This window comes from Sus scrofa, chromosome 2, assembly GCF_054392235.1.
Source record: "Sus scrofa isolate SSC_HxYL_T2T_F1_AM1 chromosome 2, Sscrofa_HxYL_maternal_Yorkshire_Landrace_v2.0, whole genome shotgun sequence".
Lineage (NCBI taxonomy): Eukaryota > Metazoa > Chordata > Mammalia > Artiodactyla > Suidae > Sus > Sus scrofa.
The window spans coordinates 137,860,633-137,883,322 of NC_139384.1; the positions used below are offsets into that span (position 1 = coordinate 137,860,633).

Below are 22,690 nucleotides of genomic sequence, written 5' to 3' on the forward strand. Positions count from 1 at the left end.
TTTGTCTTTCTCTATCTGAATTATTTCACTTAGTATATTGTCCTCTAGGTCCTTCTGTGTTGTTGCAAATTGCAGGATTTCCTGCATTTTTATGGTTGAATAATACTCTATCATGTATATGTGTGTGTGCGTGTATACACACCACATTTTCTTAATTCATTCATCCATTGATGGACAATTAGGTTGTTTCTGTAACTTGGCTGTTGTAAACAATGCTGCAGTGACCATGGGGTACAGATATCTTTTTGAGTTACTATTTTTGTTTGCTTTGGATAAATACTCAGTTGTGAAATTGCTCGATCATATAGTAGTTCTATGTCTTCCCTAATTTATATTCCCACCAGTGTTGCATGAGGGTTTCCTTTTTTCCACATCCTCACCTGCGTTTGTTATTTGTTGTCTCTTTGATAATAGCCAAATACTTTTTACCTATTGGCCATCTGTATATATTGTTTTTTTTTTTTTTTTTTTTTTTTTTGTATTTTATGGTTTGATACTGATACTGAATGATACTGAATACCTTTTTACCTATTGGCCATCTGTGTATATTCTTCTTTTTTTTTTTTGTATTTTATGGTTTTCTTTAACTCCAAACATCTGTATATATTTTTGATAAGAATATCTGTTCAGGTGCTCTACCTATTTTTATTTAGATTGTGGGTTTTTAAATATATTTTGTTTTTGTATTTTATGTATTTTGGATATTAACCCCTTATCAGATACATGATTTGCAAGTATTTTCTCCCATTCTATAGGTTACTTTTTCAATTTGTTGATGGTTTCTTTGCTGTGCAGAAGCTTTCTAGTTTGATGTTGTCTTACTTGTTTGTTTTTGCCATCCTTGCCTTTGGTTTGGCAGTCAGATCCAAAAAAATCATTTCCAGGAGCAGTGTCAAGGAGCTCAAAGCCTTTGTCTTTTCTTATAGGGGTTTCATGGTTTCAGGTCTTTTATGTTCAAGTCTATAATCCATTTTGGGTTAATTTATATATATATGGTGTAAGATAGTGGTGCAATTTCATTGTTTTCATAAATGGCTGCCCAGTTTTCTCAACACTATTTAGTTGAATGTCCTTTCCCGATTGTATATTCTTTGGGAATCTATATTTTAATTAATTACGTGACTAATTTCTCTGAAATTCAAAATTAGTTACAATTATTTAATATATGAGTGATGTTCTCAGAGTTTAACAAAAGCATTGAAGGTAGTAGTGGCCTGGGTCCCTTTTCATGGACTCTTCCATTTGGGTAGAAAATTTTCTATGAATTAAAAAACGACCAGAATGGAGATGGTTAAATATGTGGCAATCATTCTCTATTTAGCATTAGTTTTAATTGCTGTTTCTTTCGGCTCCAGCTATCATAACAGAACATTGTACTATGTAGTTTAAACAGTGGAAATGCTTTTTCTCGTATTTCTGAAAGCCTGAAGTCCCAGAACAAGGTACGGGCATGATTGGTTTCTGGTGAGGGCTTTCTTTCTGCCTTGTAGATGGCTGTCTTCTTGCTCTGTCTTTGCACGGCAGGAATGGAGAAAGAAGGGGGAGGTTGGAAGGTGGGGAGTCTCTCTAGTGCCTCTTCTCATGTGGGCCATAATCCTATTATGAGGACCCCATATTCATGACCTGATCTAAACTTAATGATCTCCCATCTCCAAATATTACCACACTGAGGTGAGGGCTTCAACCTAAGAATTTTTTTTTGAGGGGGTGGCAATTCAGTTCATTACAATTACCAAAAATTTTGCACTTCTCTCTTAGCATAGAACCAAGTATGGTAGGCAGAATAATAATTCCTCCAAAGATATAGCATCCTAATCCTCAGATACTCTTCATGGCAAAAGGGACTTTACAGATATAATAGTTACTGATCTTGATATGAAAAAATTATCTGGAAGGTCCCAGGGTAATCACAAGGCTCCTTAAAAATGGGAGAGGGAGACAGAAAAAAGAGTCAGTCATTAGTGTATATAAATAGTAATGACCTCAATCTTGACAATCACATTTTAATTTCATATATATGACACTTAAAATCAGATTAGGTGTCATTGAACACATTGCTTATATCTTTATCCATTATCAAATCATAACATCTTAATCACAAATAACCTTTACTATTCTTTTTTAAAACATTATAAAGTCTCCCTTCATTGAATTTGAATCTAGTACTTGTCTTTTAGGTAGAACCGTATCTTATCCTTGGACCTGCAGAGAGTTGAGACCAACTACAAAGTTAAAAGGACCACAAAAGTCAGTATAAATCATATAGAACAGTAGCAAAAAGAAATACCTTGGGGCTGAAAGGCAATAAAGGCTCTGCCTGGTACCTTGAGACACTCACTCTTGGAACCCAGACATCATTACATGAGGAAGCCAAACAACCATAGAGAGGCTACCTATTCCAGCCCTAGTCCTGCCAATGGCTAGTACCAACTACCAGACATGTGGGTGAGCAAGCCTTCATAGGATTCCAGTCCCCAGTCTTTGATGTGTTCCTGTTGACACCAACTGGAGTTGAAATGACTTGTCCAAAAAGTCCTGCCAAAATTGAGGATTGGTGGGCAAAACAAATGTCATTGCGTTAAGCAACTCATTCCATTTTGACATGGTTTGTTGCATATACATAGCAGTAGAAAATTGCACTAACTTCCACCTTTCTACCAAGCCAGATATACATTCGTCTGTCCCTCAGGCCTCACTAACACCTGGTTTTAAGCTGTCTTCCTCGTCTAATCCATGGTGCCTCATCACTCATGTATATACTGCTTCACCCAGTCTCAACAATGGACCCTTACATCCTTCTCCACATAAAGCCTAGTCATGTTCTTTTGTTCCATCTATGTTTGTCCCAATCCTGCCTGTTCTTTATGGTCCATAATTTAGGCCCAGCAGTGCACATTTATTTCCTTGTTGTTTGCCATATCCAAGATTGCCAGTCTGGTGCCAGCAAGCCTAGTTTTCTTTTGAAGAATCCATCTCTTCTTTTACACTCTGTCTAGAGGCCTCAGATAAGGTAAACTTGAGCTTTCCATCTAGGTGGGCAAGAGACCCAGATTCAGCCAGTTGGCACATTCCATCATCCTAGCCAGTGCGATTCATTCAAGAATGAGCACATGCCCTGAGTTGGTCCCATGAGATTAAATCCTAGACTTTTCCCAGAACATTCTTTCTGTAGTGCCCGCTGAACCATGAGGCTATCATAGCAGGGTTGCCAGTGGGCAAAACAGAGTGAGAGCCTGAGAATGAAGCCAACCTAAAAAGAAAGCAGAGCCAACTTTGAGATTTCTCAGAGCATCATCGGAAAATCTGGACTCCGCCATGCTTGAAGATTCATTCCTCTGTCCACCCTGACTTATTAGTTGTGTGAGCCAAGCTATTCCTGAGTTAGATTGATTTAGAATGAATTAGATTTCTCTCACATAGTAACTATATAACGTCCTGGATAGTAAGACCTTATCTTCCTACTTTATATTTCGCAATCCACTGTATGCATGCCATTATAAACTTTGTGAAGACAGGAAATGCTTTATCTAATGACATAAGAATCTAGGAATGAAAGTGTGGGCATGTAGTGTGTACTCAGTAGATACTATTTCCTTTCTTTCACATTGCACCTAGCCTGGGTCTTGTTGATCATGGTTGAATGATAGGTATATTAGTCATTGTCTCTGAGTAATACTAGATACCATTTAGGAAACAGTTATTAAATGTCAAGCATAAGAACCATCTCAGTTCTCACAGCAGCATGAGGTCATGTGTACTCTTCTTCCTTCTGTACAGATGGGAAAAAAAGAACCCAACAGATGAAAGCTTGGAAAGTAAAAAATCTTGACCCTCATCTCACAGATAGTTAAGCGGGAGTGAGGATTCCAACTCATGTCTCTCTCACACCACACTTAGCTCATAGCTGATACACCATATAAAATGGGGTTTCCTGCTTTAAAAACATTCTAACCACCTGTTCTGAATGAAGGTAAATTGGTTGGATGAAAAGGCCTTGCAAGCATGGGAAGTCAGTCGTCATCTTTGTGCAGTGATGATATTAGCTCTCACATCAGCTGCTCAGGCTAAAGAAGCAACTTAGCAACACTTAGGGAGGTGGGTAGGGTAAGTGGAAATTTGGAAGGCATTGCCATAAGCCAGAAAACAGAATCAAATTGCCTGAGCTTTGTTCTTCCCACATCAGCCACAGACAGATGTGAAGAAAATGACAAGAGAAAAAATTGCAAGAGCCTTTTCTACAAAGTGTTGCAAATTCCATGGCTGCTGGCCAGGAAAATGTAGCATCCCTAGTTGTCACAAGTGCGTAACAGAACAAAGACTCTCAGGCTGCAGGGAAAGATGACAGGGTTGGAAATGAAGAGCTTATGAGGATGCAAAATATAAAAATATAATCAAGGGTAAATGGGGATAAAAGGTCCTTGAAAGTCTCAGGAAGACCCTTGCAGAGTTGGAATGAGTATGTACAAGGAAATATGCAGCTCTCTCATTTGTAGAGCTGCAAGTAAGTTTCCCATTCTACCCCCTCAAGGAATAGAACAAGCTCACTATTAAAATTCTGGTGGTTCCTTGGAGAAGGAAATGCATCTGTAGGTGAATTGGAAAGGGTGACCAGCGTATGTTTTTGTGTAAAAGTGCAATAAAAAATTATCTATTACAGATTTTAAAATACTCATGAAAAAAAGGTTTTTTTTGTTTGTTTGTTTGTTTGTTTTAATCTCGATTTCCCATGGGTGCCATGCAGAGCCCCGAGGATAATTTCTCTCTCCTAGGTCATGGTCCCTTCCTCAGTCAATCCTGTGACTGGAGTGGGAGACTAGAGGCACAGCAGGGTGGAGCAGGGGTGGGAACGAGAGGCTGAACTAGTGTTACACTACATTTTAAACCCTCAGTTTTGACATCTGCAAAACAGGTCATGGAAACATCTTTCTCTCTTGACCAGTTTCAGGAGTAAATGGATTTCACATGTAAAGTCTCTAAAGATACATCTCATTCACTCCTGCACTTTCCCACTGGTCTGAGAAACCCATGTGGGCATAGGCCAGGTCCCGGTGGCTCACTGCTCTGCCCCTCGTGCCTGGCAGAGTCTGTGCTGAACAAATATGTGTTGGCTTGCATTGATGCCTGCGGTTGTATATTTAGGAAGGTGCAAAACCAGTTTTCTATTATGTTTGTTTTAGAGCAATTTGTGTCACGCAAATGCCTTTCCAAGAATATTAAATTTGCCCGTAAGTGACCTGAGAGATGCTAAAGATGGATTAAAACGGCCAGTTGCGTTTAATGACAGAACCGGGGCGGGGGAGGGCAGGGAGGAGCAGGATGGGCCCAAGAACTTCCTCCTTCAAATGATAGCCTTCTCTAATTAAAATAGTCTATCTAAAGACCATTATTTTAGTCAAAAAGCACCTTTAGTGACAATTTACTAGAGAAGGCCAAGTAGCAAGAACACATCCTTTAAACATTGTTCTTTTTTGCATCTCTTCCTATTCTTTACCCCCCAAAAGGAAAGAAAATGACAGAGAACGAAATTTGCTAGGCTCTGCTTAAAACTGTTGGAATTTTGCTAACTCCCATTCTATTTCTAGCTTAGAGATTCCTCTTTCAAAAAGCCTTCCCTGGCATGATTGAGTTATATATAAGTATGAGAAGGATGAATAAAGATATTAATAGCATTAATGGATAAGAGTAGATAAGATTTATTGAGGGCTATGGCAGCACATTTGAGGCCTGGGGTAGGGGGAAGGGGACTGTCAGAGAACTAGTGGTGTCCAAATAGAGTCTGGAGAATGGGACAGTTAGCCGATTCATGTAATTCCTTAAAAAAGGAGTTCCTCTAGTGGCTCAGTGGGTTAAGAACCAAACTAGTATCCGTGAGCATGTAGTTCAATCCCTGGCCTCACTCAGTGGGTGAAGGATCTGGTCTTGCTGTGAGCTGTGGTGTAAAACAGCCGCTGTAGCTCTGATTCGACCCCTCGCCTCGGCACTTTCATATGTCACGGGTGCAGCCCTAAAAAGCCAAAACAAAACCAAACAAAAAATTCTTTAAAAAGTATGTCATGAAATTAGCATTCTTATTTCATGGACAGTATAACATCAGTCTTGGGAAGTAAGTTATTCTCTAAAATTCATACTCTGTTATACCAGCACTTTATATTTTTTTTCCATTTTTGAAAGTTTGATTGAAATATAGTTGATTTATAATGTTGTGATAAGTTCTGCTGTACAACCCAGTGATTCAGTTATACACATATACACACATCCATTCTTTTTCAGATTCTTTTCACAGAATATAGGGTAGAGTTCCCTGTGCTATATAGCAGGTCCTTGTTCGCCAATCATTCCATATACTACAGTGTGTATATGCCACAGCCACAACAAAAGTAGATCTGAGCCACATCTGTGACCTGCACCACAGCTCACGGCAATGCCAGATCCTTAACCCACTGAGTGAGGCCAGGGATAGAACCCGCATCTTCATGGATAGTAATCAGATTTGTTTCCACTGAGCCATAACAGGAACTCCTGTATCCCTTTTTTAGACTCCACTCATAAGTGACATCACAGGATATTTATCTTTCTCTGTCTGGTTTACTTCACTTAGTATGAAAATCTCTAGGTCCATCCATGTTGCTGCAAATGGCATTATATCATTCTTTTTTATGGCTGAGTAGTATCCTGTTGTATATATGTACCACATTTTCTTAATCCATTTCTCTGCTCAGTTTGGCTCCTGCTTTTCAAGTATGTGGTAATTGAGCAAAAATGGCCCTCAAAGTGTCATGGTTGGGGCCATGAGAGTCTGCTCACTCTTGTCTTCTCTAGTCCTAGTATTGGACCAACTATGTCTCTAAAGAGGCACACCTGGCAGTCTGAGCTTTCTGACTCTCTTACCCCTGCCCGCCGCCTCCCACCTGGGGATATAGTATGTCTTACACAGTTCTCATAGATGACAATTATTATAAGATCATATACACTCAGATACATGAAAATTGAATACCTTGAAACTTTACTAAACAAATTTTGATAATTTTCATGTTTTAGTTATAAATAACAGGATAAGATGGAAGGCATCAGGCTGCTAGCTGCAATCATTTACCCATAAGTTAGTCCAGATACTGGTAGCTTCAATTCCCAGTAAATAAAAATCTAAATTAGTTATGACTGTCACAGTGCTTTCTCTTTTTTTTAGACTTTTTTTAAAAAATTTTTTTTGGTCTTTTTTTTGCTATTTCTTTGGGCCGCTCCCGCGGCATATGGAGGTTCCCAGGCTAGGGGTCGAATCGGAGCTGTAGCCACTGGCCTACGCCAGAGTCACAGCAACGTGGGATCCGAGCCGCGTCTGCAACCTACGGCAACCTCACGGCAACGCCGGATCCTTAACCCACTGAGCAAGGGCAGGGACCGAACCCGCAACCTCATGGTTCCTAGTCGGATTCGTTAACCACTGCGCCACGATGGGAACTCCACAGTGCTTTCTCTTTTTAACATTTTCTTTATTAGCAGCAACCTCTTGCTGGTCTATATTATTAGCATATGCATCTGAATTACAGATCTGCAGGGGAGCATCTTAAGGTACATGTCTTAGCTCAAGCTGCCATGACAAAACACCACAGCCTGGGTGGCTTAAACACAGGAATTTATACCTCACAGTTTTGGAGTCCAAGCAGTCCAAGATCGAGGTGCCAGCAGATCTGGTTCCCAGGTAAGGGCCTTCTTCCTGGCTTCCAGATGGCAGCCTTCTTGCTGTGTCCTCACATGACGGAGAGAAAAAGAGCTCTGGTCTCTCTTATTTTTATACAGACCAAGGGCCCCATCACCAAGTATCATCACATTGGAGGTCAGGGCTTCAAAATATGAAATCTGGGTGGGAGTCACAAGCCTTCCATTCCTAACAGCACATTTGTAGAAACATTCTGGCTCAGGCAGCAGGGGCCCCTCCTTACTCTTTGCGATCTGTTCTGGGTTCCTAATAGGGCGAGGCATCTGCCGGGAAAAGAGGTTGTGGATATTCAGAATCCACACACTCCCTTCCAGATGACGCTGAGTACCTGGGACCTCAAAATTTCCTGCGTAAACGACCTCCATCTGCTTCCTGGGCTTGCAAGGCCCCCTTCCTAGGCTGTTCCTTCTGACCATGAACTCAAAGTATACCCTGAAAGACCAGGAGATGGCTGAGGGGTGGCAGTTTGGATTCAGGAGGAGAATGGTTGAAACTTGTTAGGTGCTGGCTGGGAGTCCACAGGTACGTTTACAAGACAGAATTGAGGACAGAAAGAGAAGGGAGAGAGGAAAGCTGGCTCTCCTCACATCACTGTGATAGCATCAAACTTTGAAAAGTACAAGAACTCTACATGCAAACCTCACCTTCCAGGTTACTAAGAAGGTACAGTTTTGAAGGTAGGAAGAGAGAACATATGTTAGATGGGGAGGTTAATTTTTAGCAAATATGAAGGGCATTACTCTTGATTTTTACTTTTGACCTATTTTTCATGAGTGTTAGTGGATCTGATGATGAATGCCACTCATTATGTAATAATTAGTATACTAATAACACTAACTTTAATATTAGTAATTTTATGCATCTTCTCTATAATATTATAGATATAAATTAAGTAATATATAGCTGAGAATAGCAGCAACTATAAACTGATTCCTGTTTGAAACCACTTTGGTGGCTGGCAGTGTTGAACTGATAAACCAGCTACTTGCGTCATGAGCCCGCTTATCAGAGTTTCAATAAATGTCCATGAGGATGAATCTGATATACTCTATGAATATCCCAAATTGTTCCATTTTGAAAGGAAAAAATAACATAAGAGTATTTTTTTTTTTTGTCTTTTTGTCTTTTTGTCTTTTTAGTTCTTGCATCCCATGGCATGTGGAGGTTCCCAGGTTAGGGGTCAAATTGGTGCTGTGGCCGCCAGCCTATGCCACAGCCACAGCAATGCAGGATCTGATCTGTGTCTATGACCTACACCATAGCTCACAGCAATGCCGGATCCTTAACCCACTGAGCGAGGCCAGGAATCAAACCTGTGTCCTCATGAATGCTAGTCAAGTTCGTTAACCGCTGAGGCAAGATGGGAACTCCCATAATAGTAATTTGATTCTTTAACTAAAAAGTGTTTTGTTTGTTTTTCATTCTGAATTGCCATTCCTATTCCCTGCTTCTAATCCCCTCATAGGCTGTACCTCTAAAGCACTTGTTTTATTACCTGAACTTGCACTTTTGTAAGGAATGCACCATTGTTTAGTATGTGTGTTTTGAAAGCTTTACATAGTGGGCAGTGAGCTTTACATCACCTTCTTTTTGTTGCTTTTTTCCCTCTTAACTTCTATCCACATGGCCATGTGTATTGAATTTATTGTTTATAATTGCTACATAGTGTTCATGGAACATGTAGCTTTTACTTATCAATTCCTCTAGTTAAAGGCAACTCCCCTAGTTATAGGCTTCTAGGTGGCTTCCAACTCTATAATCACAAACAAAAATGATTATAATGAAGGTATCATATGTGATCCTTACTCACTTATGTGAGGATTTCTTAAAGGTATTTACACCAGGAGTGGAATTGCTGACAGGGCGTAAGCATATTTATTACAATAAATACTGCTGTTTTCCAGAATTGGTGCACCTGTTTTGACTTCTATGAGCAGTTGACATGTGTTTCCATATCTTCACCAACACTTGATATTAACTACTTTTCAAAATTTTGCCATTCTGATGCATTCACATGGTAGCTCATTGTTTCAATGTAGTGATATCTCTATTAATTTGTATTGCTTTGCATTGGCATTGGCATTCAAAAATAAGGGTTACAAAATTATACTTTGCATCCTCATGTTTTTTGCTTTATTTGACTCCTGTTTGTTTCTGCATGTTTTTGCTCTCGATGGATAAGGTAAAGTCATTCATTTATTTAAATTTTTGTACATGTGTTTGCTGTGGGGTCAGGAGTATAAAAAATAATTTGGCCATCTTGTAGAATAGGAGCTGCTGGTGGTGGTGTATGTGTGCGGGTGTGAGCGCACTCAAGTGTAATTAACAAAAAGGGCATTGAGCTCTAAATATCGTTTGGTTTCTGGTTCTTCCTTTACGTTTTCCCTCCTCCCCTTCCCCCCTCCTTCTTCTTCCTTTTCCTCCTCCTCTTCCTTTTCCTTCTCTTCCTATTTTTAATGTTTTATTTAATAGTATTTTTTTTAAAAAATTATGCTGCTATATGTACAAATTACCTAATTAATTTGTCCAGATTTTACTGGAGTTTTTAAATATATCTTAAGCTTTGCCAGTAGAATATTCTGAACCTTAACTCCTTAGGGAAAAGTAGAGTTATTGAGTAAGAGGAATCAGAGTAAAGATCACTGGTGACACAATTCTAGGACAGTTTTCTTTTAAAGGGAGAGTATTTCTGTGTCATTGGGAAAGAAAAGTGTCTAGAACCTGGTCATTCACTTCATATAGATGGGTAAGCTCTGTGATAGGAAAGCAGGATCAGCATGATAGCTACCCCAAGTAGGAGCTTTACAGCTGTATTAGCATTTCTCTACCTCATTTGCATTAAGAATGCCCTAGCATGTACCAGGAAAAGGTTCGATTTTCAGTTAAAACTTGATGATATGATCAAATTGCCCATTTACATTCATTTACAGTCAACTCTGATTTTTTTGCTTGTTTCTGTGTCCATGCTATGGGCCGTTAATTTGGGTAATAAGTATACAGGGCTTTCTCCTGTGTCTTTTATACTCCTGCTTAGTCAGTTGACTTTGAAGATGTATTTTTTCCCAGTAGCCAGGAAGAGCTTTGAGGGTGGACAGAGGTAGAAGATTTCTGAATCTCCTAGGTAGTTATAAATTTGTGGGTGGGCACAATTTTGAAACCTAAAACTATTCTTCAAGGCAACAACCTCATGTGGAGGGATAATCAGCAATTTGGGGAGGAATTTTTTTGAAAACTTTAAATTATACCATTAGAATGAAGTTCCTCTTCTGAATGTTGACAGAGCAACTTGACCTTGAGGACAAGTTTCAATAACTTGTTGTCTCCATTGATTCCTACTTAAAACTCAGTTGTTTTTTAGTGTAAACATCTGTTTCACTTGTGGCCTCTTTTCTGTGCATTCCAGGGCCTCCACTGAGTACAGCTTGACTTTAGGATTGAGATGGAAGGATAGTTCCATAAACGCAAACCAAAAAGACACTGGTTAAGATGTGCGTGCCATAACTTGGAGTCTTATCCCTTAGCGTTCCCCTAACAAAGAGATTTTCCTTTTTGACAAGTGTGACAACACTGAGGGAGCCAGCAAAAGCTAGAAATAGAAAAGCAGTTCTCTAGCAGATAAGAGCTTTAATCAATTATAGATGATATCTTACTGAGTTCATGATGTCGTAACATAATTGTTTTGATAGTCTCAGGAAAATCACTTCAATTAATGTTTATTTACTTACAGATAATTTGAAGAACTTAGTACTTAAGTGAAAATCTTTCATGGTCTGCTAATTTTCTACAGTAACACCCACTTGCGTTTTTCATCTCCTAGCTGTCCTCACTGACACTTTGTCATCTTATCTATCACTAGTTGAGAAAAAAAAGATCATCAACCTTCAGAAAATACTTGTTTTCTCTAAGCTCTGCTCATGAATAAATATTTCAAAATTAGCCAAAGAAGCAAAATGATAGTGTAAGTGCATCTTAAATCCATGTTTAAGATCATCTGTATGCTTATTTTCATAACTGCAGTAAAAAAAAATTATCTTTCTGTTGGTAAGTCAGGGTAGAAGTTTTTGGATGTCTGAATGAATTAGGCAGGGCTTGCCTTAGGTTTCCTCAGGGGATATGATTTCAGGGTGATTCCTCTGCTGATTTCCCTGCTCCCATCCTGTTAGCTGCTACATAATGTGTTGCAGTTGCATTCCTTGTTTAGTATGAATGTGTTTATCAGCTATTTCCTTGAGTGGTTTGAAGGTGAAAGAGGAAGATGAGGTTGAACAACACTAGTAAGGCTTAGAGGATGCCACACAATCTGCTGCCTTGAGCTGGCACTAGACTTAACCAAAGTGGCCTCATGCTCCAACTTGTTTCTTCAGCATTCTGCCAAATGTTCCTGTCGTGATGACAGAAATGGGATGGGACTTAGTGTTCTTAAGTCCTGGATTCAAGTTTTTAGTCCCATCTAAGCTGTTGTTTCCTCTTCTATAAATTGAGAATAATCTTGTGAGTGAATCCAGCAAAGTGTGATGAAAGGTAAAACTAGTATTATTAATAAGTCCCCCCAAATATTCCCTTTTATTAAATTTCCTCTTGGAAATGGTCCTATCTTTGGCACCACAAGATTGAGAATATCTTGTTCCTTACAGCGCATCATAAGTTCCCTTGCACCCCCTTCTTAGGACCTTGACAAGCCTGGTTTTGTGTTTGACAGCTTAGGGAACTTTCTTGTTACTGCTCTGGCTGAGGTTGCTGCTTGTCATGTTTTATACTGTACTTCCTGTTCCATATTAACTTATGTGTTACTATCCAGAAATGGGTAAGACAAGAGATTCTTTAAAATATATATAGAAATATAGAAATATTTTAATGAAATTCTAGGCATGTAGGAGGAAGATAAGTCTTTTTTTCTGTCAAGCTCTAACTTCTAAAGTACATCCATAATAACAGAATTTGGGGACATCTTTAGTCCAGCTGATTTCCTATAATGTTCCCTGAGGCACAGCTGGGGGTTTCAGAATATTGTGTGTGTTTTTGAAGAAGTACTACCATAATGCTATATCATCTTAGATTATCTTAATAGAAAGTTTTGTTTGCTTTTGCAAGCATTTTATTTATAGGATGGTAACTCATATTGTACATTCCTGGAAATCATATTCTTATGACTGAGGTAAGCAGAAGTGGCTAGCAGCAATTAGACTTTCTAAAATACTGACTTTCCTGAGGTTAATGAAACATGTATCAGCCAAAACCTGCATCAAATTAAAGCCTGGCTTGCTCTAGTGACACTCTGCTCAGTGTGGTCCTGGACCAGCAGCAGCACTACCTGGGAGCTTGTTAGAAATGCAGACTCACAGGCCTGCCCCAGACCTACCGATCAGACACTGTCTGCTGGTGATTGATGTGTATGTTCAAGTTCAAGAACACTGTCCCAGTAGACTTTCCTCTTAGTTTTAAAGAGGGATAAATAAGGCAAGAATTACTTGCTGCTCTTGTCACAGAAGAATGAGAATCGGCAAGGTCCAGCACTACCAAAAGAAACATGAGCTACATCTATAATTTTTAAGTTTATGGTCACCACATTAAAAAGTAAAAAGACATGCAAGATTAATTTTAATACTAGATTTTATTTAAAGCAATCCATCCAAAATATTATTTTAGGAAATAATAATGATATATTCTACATTTTTTCATAAATTATGTGCATGTATATTTACAGCACATTGCCATTAGGACTGGCTACATGTGGCAAGGGGATATCATATTGACAGAGCAATCGTAGATGTTGATGTTTCTACGGTCCAGTCCAGGGTGCACTGAATTGCCTTATTATTAGGTTTATTTTTTTATTATTAGAGTGATTTATTTTTTTATTATTAGATGCCTACCATGCATCAGACTTTGTGTTAGATTGGAGGGAAGCAAAAGTGAGTAAGATACACTCATATTTTTGAAAATAGTGACAGTATCATGAAATAAATGCAATAGAAGAAGTTTGTGTAGAGTGCTGTGGAAGCATGGAGCAAAGAGCATCAAACATTGTCCAGGACAAGAGGACTGCATTGGGCTTTTAAACTTTCACTATGGAGACAAACAGATCCTTGCTCCAGGACTTAACCTCAGCCCTCTGGGCTTTCAGTAGGCACTAAGATAAAAGCTTCTCATAGAGTTCTTGTAAAGATAAAATGATAATTGAATATAAAGTATCTGAAACACAGTATGCTCTATTAAATATCATTATTAAAGGAAAGGTAAGGCTAAATTTTTGAGTATTTACTGATGAATGGAGTTCCATGAGTATATCCATCAAGATCCACCAATTATGAACATTTGCTTTCGCTCCTTTATATATACATGTGTATACTTTAATATGTATAGTATATATATATATATGTATGTGTGTATATATATGTACATACATATATTCCTAAAATCATTGGAGACTATTTTGTAGGTATCAAGACTATTTATTCCTAAATATGTCAGTATGTATTTCCTGAAAATGAACACTTTCTCACATGATTAGGGGTGTAATTGTCAGATTCAAGAACTTTAAAACACAACACTATTTTCTAATTCATAGTTCTTAGTCCTTCATGGTCCATGGTTCAATCAGGTGTCATTTCTCTCTGGTCTCCTGGAATCTAGAACAGTTGCTCAGACTTTTCTTTGGAGGGAGAGCAGGTGTGTGCATTCATAAAAGAACTGCATGTTTTTAGAGAGAATGCAGAGTATCCCCTAACTGCACTTTCTATGATGTTTCCTCATGATTAGATTCAGCTGATATATTTTGGTATACCAGCTTGGATTTTTTTTTTTTACTGAGGTGTAGTTGCTTTTTAATTGAGGTATAGTTGATTTATAGTTGATTTACAGTATAAGTTTTGAGTGTATATACAGTACTAGGGATTCACACTTTTGAACTGCTATACTCCATTTACAGTCATCATAAAATATTAGTCATATTCCTTGTGCTATAAAGTATATACTTGTAGCTTACTTTATATACAGTAGTTTGTATCTTTTAATCCCATACCCTAATCTTACTCCTGGTAGCCACTAATTTATTTTCTCTATCTGTAAGTCTGTTTTCCTTTTGGTTAAATTCACTAGTTTTTTTTTCCATCTTCACTAGTTTTTTTTTCTTCTTTTAGAATCCACACATAAGTGATATCACACAATTTTCATCTTTCTCTGTCTGACTTATTTCACTAAACATAAGGCCCTCTGAGTTCGTCCATGTTGTGGCAAATAGCAAAATTTCTTTTTTATGGCTGAGTAGTATTCTGTTGTGTGTGTGTACGTATTTATATACTCCACTTCTTCTTTATCCATTCATCTATTGATGTAAACTTAGATTGCTTCTATATCTTGGCAATTGTAAATAATGCTGCTATGAACATAGGGGTGCATATATATTTTTGAATTAATGTTTTCATTTTCTTCAGATATATACCCAGGAGCGGAATTTCTGGGACACATGGTAGTTTTGATGTTAGTTTTTTTAAGGAACTACCACACTGTTACAGTTACTCACCAATTTACACTTCCACCAGTAGTGTACAAGGGTTCCCTTTTTTCCACACTCTTGCCAACATTTGTGATCATTTTGATGATGGCTCTTCTGGCAGGTGGGAGGTGATGCCTCATTGTGGTTTTGAGTTTCTCTGATGATTCATGATGTTGGTCATCTTAAGTGCCTGTTAGCTATCTGTATGTCTCCTTTGGAAAAATGTCTATTCAATTCTTCTGCCCATTTGTTAATCAGGTTGTTTTTTTCATAAGTTGTATAAGCTCCTTATGTATGTTAGATTTCAGTCCCTTATTGGTCATATCATTTGCTAATAATATCTTCTCCCAAAGATAAAGTAGGTTATCTTTTCATTTTGATGATGGTTTCCTTTGTTGTGCATAAGCTTTTAAGTTTCATTATGTCTTTGTTTATTTTTGCTTTTATTTCCTTTACTTTAGGATATGGATCCAAAAAATACTGCTTCAATTTATGTCAAAGAATGTTCTACCTATGTTTTCCTTTGGGAGTTTTATAGTATCTGGTTTATATTTAATCGATTTTGTGTTTATTTATCTTTTAAATATAATTTTTATTTTTTTCCATTATAGCTGTTTTACAGTGTTCTGTCAACTTTTTACTGTACAGCATGGTGAGCCAGTTACATATATATATATACATTTCTTTTTTCTTACATTATTATGCTCCATCATAAGTGACCAGACATAGTTCCCAGTGCTACACAGCAGGATCTTATTTCTTTACATGTAACTGCAGAGTTTTCTCAGAACCACTTATTAGAGAGACTGTCTTTCATCTATTGTATATTTTTGCCTCTTTTATCATAGTTTGCTAAAGGTGCATGGATTTATTTCTGGGCTTTCTATCCTGTTCCATTGATATATGTGTCTGTTTCTGTGCCAGTCCAGGTTGTTTTGATTATTGTAGCTTTGTAGTATAGTCTGATGCCAGAGCGTGTGATACCTCTAGCTCTTTTCTTTCTAGGAATTGTTTTGGCTATTTGGGGTCTTTTGAGTTTTCGTACAAATTTTAAATATGAAAATTTTTTTCATTTCTATGAAAAATGCTATTGGTATTTTGATAGGGATTGTTCTGAATTTGTAGAAGGCTTGAGGTACTATGGTTATTTTAACAATATTAATTCCTCCAATTCGTGAACATGTTATATCTTTCCATATGACACAGTTTCGTTCATTAGTGACTTACAGTTTTCCAAGTCTAGGTCTTTTATGTCCTTAGGTTTATTCTGAGCTATTTATTTTTTCTTGGATAGAACTATAAATGGATTTGTTTTCATTCTGAAAGCTCATTGTTAGTGTATATAAATGCAACTGATTTATGTATATTAATTTTGTACACTACAGCTTTACCATAGAGTGACACTTTGACTTCTTCCTTTCCAATTTGAATTCCTTTTATTTCTTTTTCTTACGTCATTGTTGGGACTAGAATTTGCAATACTATGTTGAATAAAACTGACTAGGGTGGGCATTCTTGTCTTGTTCTGATCTTAGAGAAAATGTGTTCAGCTTTTCACCTTTGAGTATGATGTTAGCCGTGGGTTTGTCATAAACGGCCTTTATGTTGCAATAGGTTCCCTCTCATTTTCTGGAGTTTATTTTTTAATTGAAAATAGATGTTGCATTTTGTCAAAAACTTTTCCTGCATCTATGTAAATTATTATATGGTGTCCTCAGTTTGTTTAATGTGCTTTATCACAATGATTGATTTGTGAATATTGAAAAATCCTTCCATCCCTGGGATAAAACCAACTTGATCATGGTGTATGATCCTTTTAATGTATTTTGCTAATATTTTGTTGATGATTTTTTGCATCTGTTTTCATCAGGGATACTGGCTTGTAATTTCTTTTTTTGTGATACCTTTGCCTGGTTTTGGTATCAGGGTGATGCTGGCTTCATCATAGGGTGAGTTTGGAAGTATTCTTTCCTCCATAATTTTCTGGAATTATTTGAGAAGAAGAGGTGTTAACTCTCCTCTAAATGTGTGGTAGAATTCACTTATGAAGCCATTGGGTCCTGCTGGGTGAGGTTAAAGCAGGGTAGATGGTAGATGGGCACAGGGATTCGGGGGCTACTGTCTGCCCACTGTGGAGTGGAGCTGGTCCAGTGGTCATGCACTGGTATATGTGACCAGGTCCTGGGCCCTCTGGTGGGCAGGACCATGGCTATGGGCTTAGGGAATGTTAATATAGCCTCTCTACTGGTGGGCGGGGCTGTATATAGAGCATGTGAAATTTTGTGTGCACCACTTAAGAATGGAATCTCAATCTTCCCCAGCCCTCTGGGAATCCTGAAAGTAAGCTCATTGGCTTTCAAAGCCAAATACTCTGGAGGGGGGAGCTCATCTACCTGGCACAGGACCCCCAGGCTGGGAAAGCCTAATGGGAGGGCTTAAACCCCTCATGCCTTTGGCAGAATCTCTACAATTGTTATTACTCTCCCATTTATTTATTTATTTATTTATTTGCTATTTCTTGGGCCACTCCCCCGGCATATGGAGGTTCCCAGGCTAGGGGTCCAATCGGAGCCGTAGACGCCAGCCTAAGCCAGAGCCACAGCAACGCCGGATCGTTAACCCACTGAGCAAGGGCAGGGACCGAACCCGCAACCTCGTGGTTCCTAGTCGGATTCGTTAACCACTGCGCCACGACGGGAACTCCTACTCTGCCATTTTTGGGTCACCCACCAAGGAGTATGGGACTTGACTATATGGTGATTGCCTCTCCTACCTGTCTTGCAGTTTCTTCTTTATTCGTAGAAGGTCTTTGTGGCAGATTCAAGTCTTTTTCACTGATAGTTGTTCTGTAAACAGTTGTAACTTCTGAGCAGAGTGTCTTTCTACTCCTCCATCTTGCCCAGTCTCCATCAGCTAGGGTTGTTGAAGATAGTTTTAAATAAAGGCTCCAGTAATAGCAGGAAGGCAACATCATTACAAGGCCTGAGAAAAGTGATCTTGTTAGGTCCTACTTAGGAGCTTCAAAGGAGGGGCCAACTGAAAGGATCTGTAATTACTGAACTGAAGGATGCCACCAAGCCCAGAATCATGGTAGGGAGACAGGAGGAGCAGGGGGAGTAAATACCTTGACCTTGCTTTCTTGCAGGTGCTCCCACTGGTTGAATGCAACAACAACAAAAAAATGGACTGCTAAGGACCAAATAAGCTGGACTGCCCTAAATGTCTGACTTCTGGAGTGGGGAGAATGGTACAGTATCACCAAGAATACATCTTGTTGGGATTGGGGGAAACTGAAAATCACCAGTGCTTCAAGCAGAGGGAGCAGTATTCACAAAGGCAATGATGTATGAAGGGTCAAAGGGTGTCGAGGGACATTCTGGAATGTAGCCAATGAGGTTCAGAAACTAGTTGATCCTGCTGACAAAAGCTTTTGAGCATGGGCATTAATAGGACCAAATCAGTGTTTCAGCAAAAGTAGCTATGAACTGCAAAAGAAATGGAAGTCAGAGAATTACTGCACTAATTCAGGGCAGAGATGAAGAAAGAGTCTTTACTTGCACACAAGAGAGAGGGAAAAAAGAGACAAAAAGAAGTATTGGGGACATTTAAAAAGTAGATGAAAGGGTCAAAGATGTTTGAGGTTTAATTAATTGTAAATAATATTATTGGTAATGGCAGCTAACAGATAGAGTGCTTCCTCTTTGACCCTAGATTAGAGACCTTAGTCTTCAGAGTAACTCTTGTGAGGCAGATGTGATTGATTATCACAGTTTTAATTAGAAGGAACAGACATATTTGAGTGAATAATAATAATACCATGAATTGAGATAGAATGAAGTTGCCAGTGGGGCCTATAGTGAGTCCTAACCAGTAAGCTACTAATCAGAGAATATCTGAGACTGACCAGGATAAATACTGAACAACAACAAAACACTACCATATGTTAAGGAGGTTCAGAAAGGCTAGAGAATGTCAGATGTTTGAATGGAAGGACGAATATCACATGTAGCCCTTTTATTGTTGATTTAACTGACCTATCCAGCTGTGGCCTCATTATCACTGTGATCTTTTGACCTGGACTTGGAAAGGGCATACTGTTTACTACTTTTTTTTTGTTCAGCTTTTCAGGAATGCACCCATGGCATATGGAGGTTCCCAGGCTAGGGGTCTAATTGGAGCTGTAGCCACTACCCTAGACCATAGCCACAGCAATGTGGGATCCCAGCCGTGTCTGCTACCTACACCACAGCTTATGGCAATGGCAATGCCAGATCCTTAACCCACTGCGTGAGGACAGGGATGGAACCCCCCACCTCATGGTTCCTAGTTGGATTCATTTCAGCTGCAGCACAATGGGAATTCCCCTGTTGACTACTTTTGAAGTGAGAGGTTCCGGATCAAGGTGGTGATGTAGGAAGATCCTAAACTTACCTCCTCTCATGCACACACCAAATACATACCTGCATGTGGAACAATTTCTCCTGAAAAAAATACATACAAACTTGCTGACTCCTGCACATGGGGAAAAAGGTAAAAACAACAACAAAACATTGGAAGTAGGTAGTAGAGGCTGATATTCAATGTCACCATGTGACCTACAATGGAGAAAAATTAAAACCTGGAGTTTCTCCCTGAGGAGTGAAGGGTTTGAACGCTAGGTGAGGTACCCCACCTTTTAAGACCTGAACCTGAGAGACAAGCCCCCAAGACACCTAGTTCTTAAAACCAACAGGGCTTATATCTGTGAGTTAAACACAAGTATAGCAAACGGGAAAATGGTCTTAAAAGATTTGTGCACAGGGCCATACCTGCCTAGTCCAAGGCCCTGCATAAAAGCACTGTGCTTATCTTAAAGCACTGGTATGAAGAGCAGGCATCTAATTTAACACACATCTTTACATTCTAACTTGCTGCAGCCAGTGGGCACCATCTTTGTGGTCTCCCTGTGCCACACTCAAAAACCAGTATCTTCTGTAGGAGAGGTTTCACCTGCTTGTTGTGCCCCAGTTTTTGCAGCTGCCACCCAGGGGACTCTTGGCTCTGCTTGGTAGGGAGGCTTGCATTCCTGAATTCCATGGGACAATAATAATCAGGCTACTCCCTCAGGGCACTGCACAAGGGAGCCCATGGAAACACCTCCCACCCCAGTCTTTGTGAGAAAGAGGCTTAGTTGCTTGCCTAGGAGCTTTGAGCTAAAGGGCAGACTTAAGATATGGTGCATCTATAAACTTACCAAGATAATCTCAGGGAAGAGAGGCTGATGGCTGCAGTTTTTGAGGTCTTCTTTTGTATTACTCTAGCTCACTAACACCTCCTGTACGGGAGCTTAGACCTTTGTGTGGCACTCCAGTATCTGCATCTGATGCCAGGGGACACTTCTGTATTACCTAATTCTGATGGCCAGCAGAGCTTACCCTTGGGGGTCCAACAAGACTTTAACTGACACAGCAGGCATTCTTAAACTGCTACAACCTCCCATGCACAGTAAGCGGCCTGGCTTCAAATTGGGCACATGTCTAAGGGCTCACTTGAGTTCTTTCCAGAGACCTTGGAAAGTGGTTGCTATCTTTGCTGCACACCTGAGTACCAGTATCTTCCAGAGGGGAGCATTTGCATGTACCTACTCCCCTAATTATGCAGCTGCCACTCAGAGGAATGGCCCTTGGTGGCCAGGGGGTCTTGTGTTCAACAAATGGAGTTGAAGTGCAACAAATGGAGCAAGAGTTCTGAACAGGCTACCACCCCCAGGGCACTGCACAGATAGTGGACTTAACCCTGAACCCCCTGCAGTCTTTTCTGTGCAAGAAGCTTATTTATTCTGCAACTTTGGCAGAGGTGAAGGATTCAGGTTTTCATATAACTAGGGTCCTCTGGAGCTGCTTTTAGGGAACATAAGCCAAAATATGCTATTATTGTGTTCTCCCACACTCCAGATCAGAGTGTATGAAGTACAAACCTCAGAAGTTTGTACATCAGTCTGGCACCCAGATTTTTGCAAGTGTCACCCAAAGGAACCTTCAGAGAGCCTGGCTACAGTAGCCAGGGGAAGCTGATGCTTGCTGTCTCAGACTATGTATATTTGAGTACTTTAAAAGTTGCTGCTCGAGGATCTGGCTTCCAATCAGCCTATATATAGGTACTGATTAAGAACCTCCCTGTTGAGACACTGACAGGTCTTGGCATACCTTCAGCCAACAGGAGCCACTAAAAATAAAATTGGCTGCTTGGATAATCACAAAGGTTTGAAAGACAATCAAGAACCATGTCAAGGTTAGATGTTTAAGTTTACATACTCCATGATGCCACTTTTTCAAGAGTGGAGAGGTGACTGTTTTATATAATGCATAGGAACCAAGAAATAGGGTCAAGCAAAATGAAAAACCAAAAAACTATGTTCCAAGTGAAAGAATAAGATAAATCTTCAGAAAAGAAACAGAAATAATTTACCTGATAAAGAGTTCAAAATAATGATCACAAAGATGCTTAATGAACCCAAGAGAAAAATGGATGAAGACTGAACAACTCATCAAAAAGATAGAAAATATAACTATCAAATAGAAGCTGCCAACCAGAGGAATATAGTAATTGAATTGAAAAAAAATAATAGTGAACTTGAAGACAGGGCCAGTGGGGCTCACCAGTCAGAGCCACAGTAAGAAAAAAGAATGAAAAAAAAACATATATATATATGTCTTAAGGGATTTAAGGGACATCATCAAGCAGACCATCATTTGCCTTATAGGGATGTCCTGGAAAGAGAAGAGAGAGAAAGGTATAGAAAATGCATTTGAAGAAATGATGGCTGAAAACCTCCCTAATCTAGGAGAGTAAACAGATAGATATATGGAACTTTCCAACCCAAAGCAATAGAATATACAGATTTCTCAAGTTCACCTGGAACATAGTCAAAGAGCAGTCATATGTTAGGCTACAAAACAAGTCTTAATAAAGTTAGAAACAAATCAAGCATCTTTTCTAACCAGAAGTTTTAAAAAATGCCTGGACATAAATGAAATTGGAAATAAAAATATACCAAAATTTATAATGACACAGCACAACAGTTCTAAGAGAAATTATGTTCAAAAGCAGTTAAGAGCAATAAATGCCCACAGAAAGAAACAACAAAAATCTCAAATAAGCAACCTAAATTTACACCTCAAAGAACCAGAAAAAGAACAACAAAGCTAAAAGGCAGGAGAAAGAAGAAAATAATACAGGTAACACAGCAGACAATAGGAAAAAAATCAATGAAAACAAGAGCTGATTTTTTTCTGACAGATAAACAGAATTGACTAACCTTTATCTAGACTCACTAAGAAAATAGAACCAGAAGACTAAAAATCAAAAATGAAAAAAGACACACTATGATTGATTGATTGAAAGAAATGGAAAGATTCCTAGAAACATGCAACCTACCAAGACTGAATCATGAATAAGTAGAAAATCTCAACAGATTACTAGTAAGGATGTTGAATTAG

The 22,690-nt window shown here is 38.9% G+C and overlaps 1 protein-coding gene and 1 long non-coding RNA gene across 3 annotated transcripts in view; one reads left to right on the forward strand and one right to left on the reverse strand.

Annotated features, from left to right (window-relative positions):
• Positions 1–21,783, forward strand: part of LOC102165655 (uncharacterized) — a 79,687-nt gene extending 57,904 nt beyond the window's left edge. The window contains exon 4 of the long non-coding RNA XR_014838704.1: positions 18,358–21,783. This is a non-coding gene — a long non-coding RNA (uncharacterized LOC102165655). The remainder of the gene's footprint in view (positions 1–18,357) is intronic.
• The window catches only part of LOC110259460 (uncharacterized), a 700,448-nt gene that overhangs the window by 32,179 nt on the left and 645,579 nt on the right, over positions 1–22,690 (reverse strand). Inside the window, exon 7 of one of the 2 annotated variants that reach the window (XR_014838679.1) lies at positions 17,986–19,724. Coding sequence is in view for 1 of the 2 variants with exons in the window: in XM_085014430.1 (XP_084870556.1) it covers positions 17,986–18,125 (140 nt within the window). In the remaining variant the exon portion in view is untranslated. The remainder of the gene's footprint in view (positions 1–17,985; positions 19,725–22,690) is intronic. The other variant, XM_085014430.1, reaches the window with a different exon arrangement.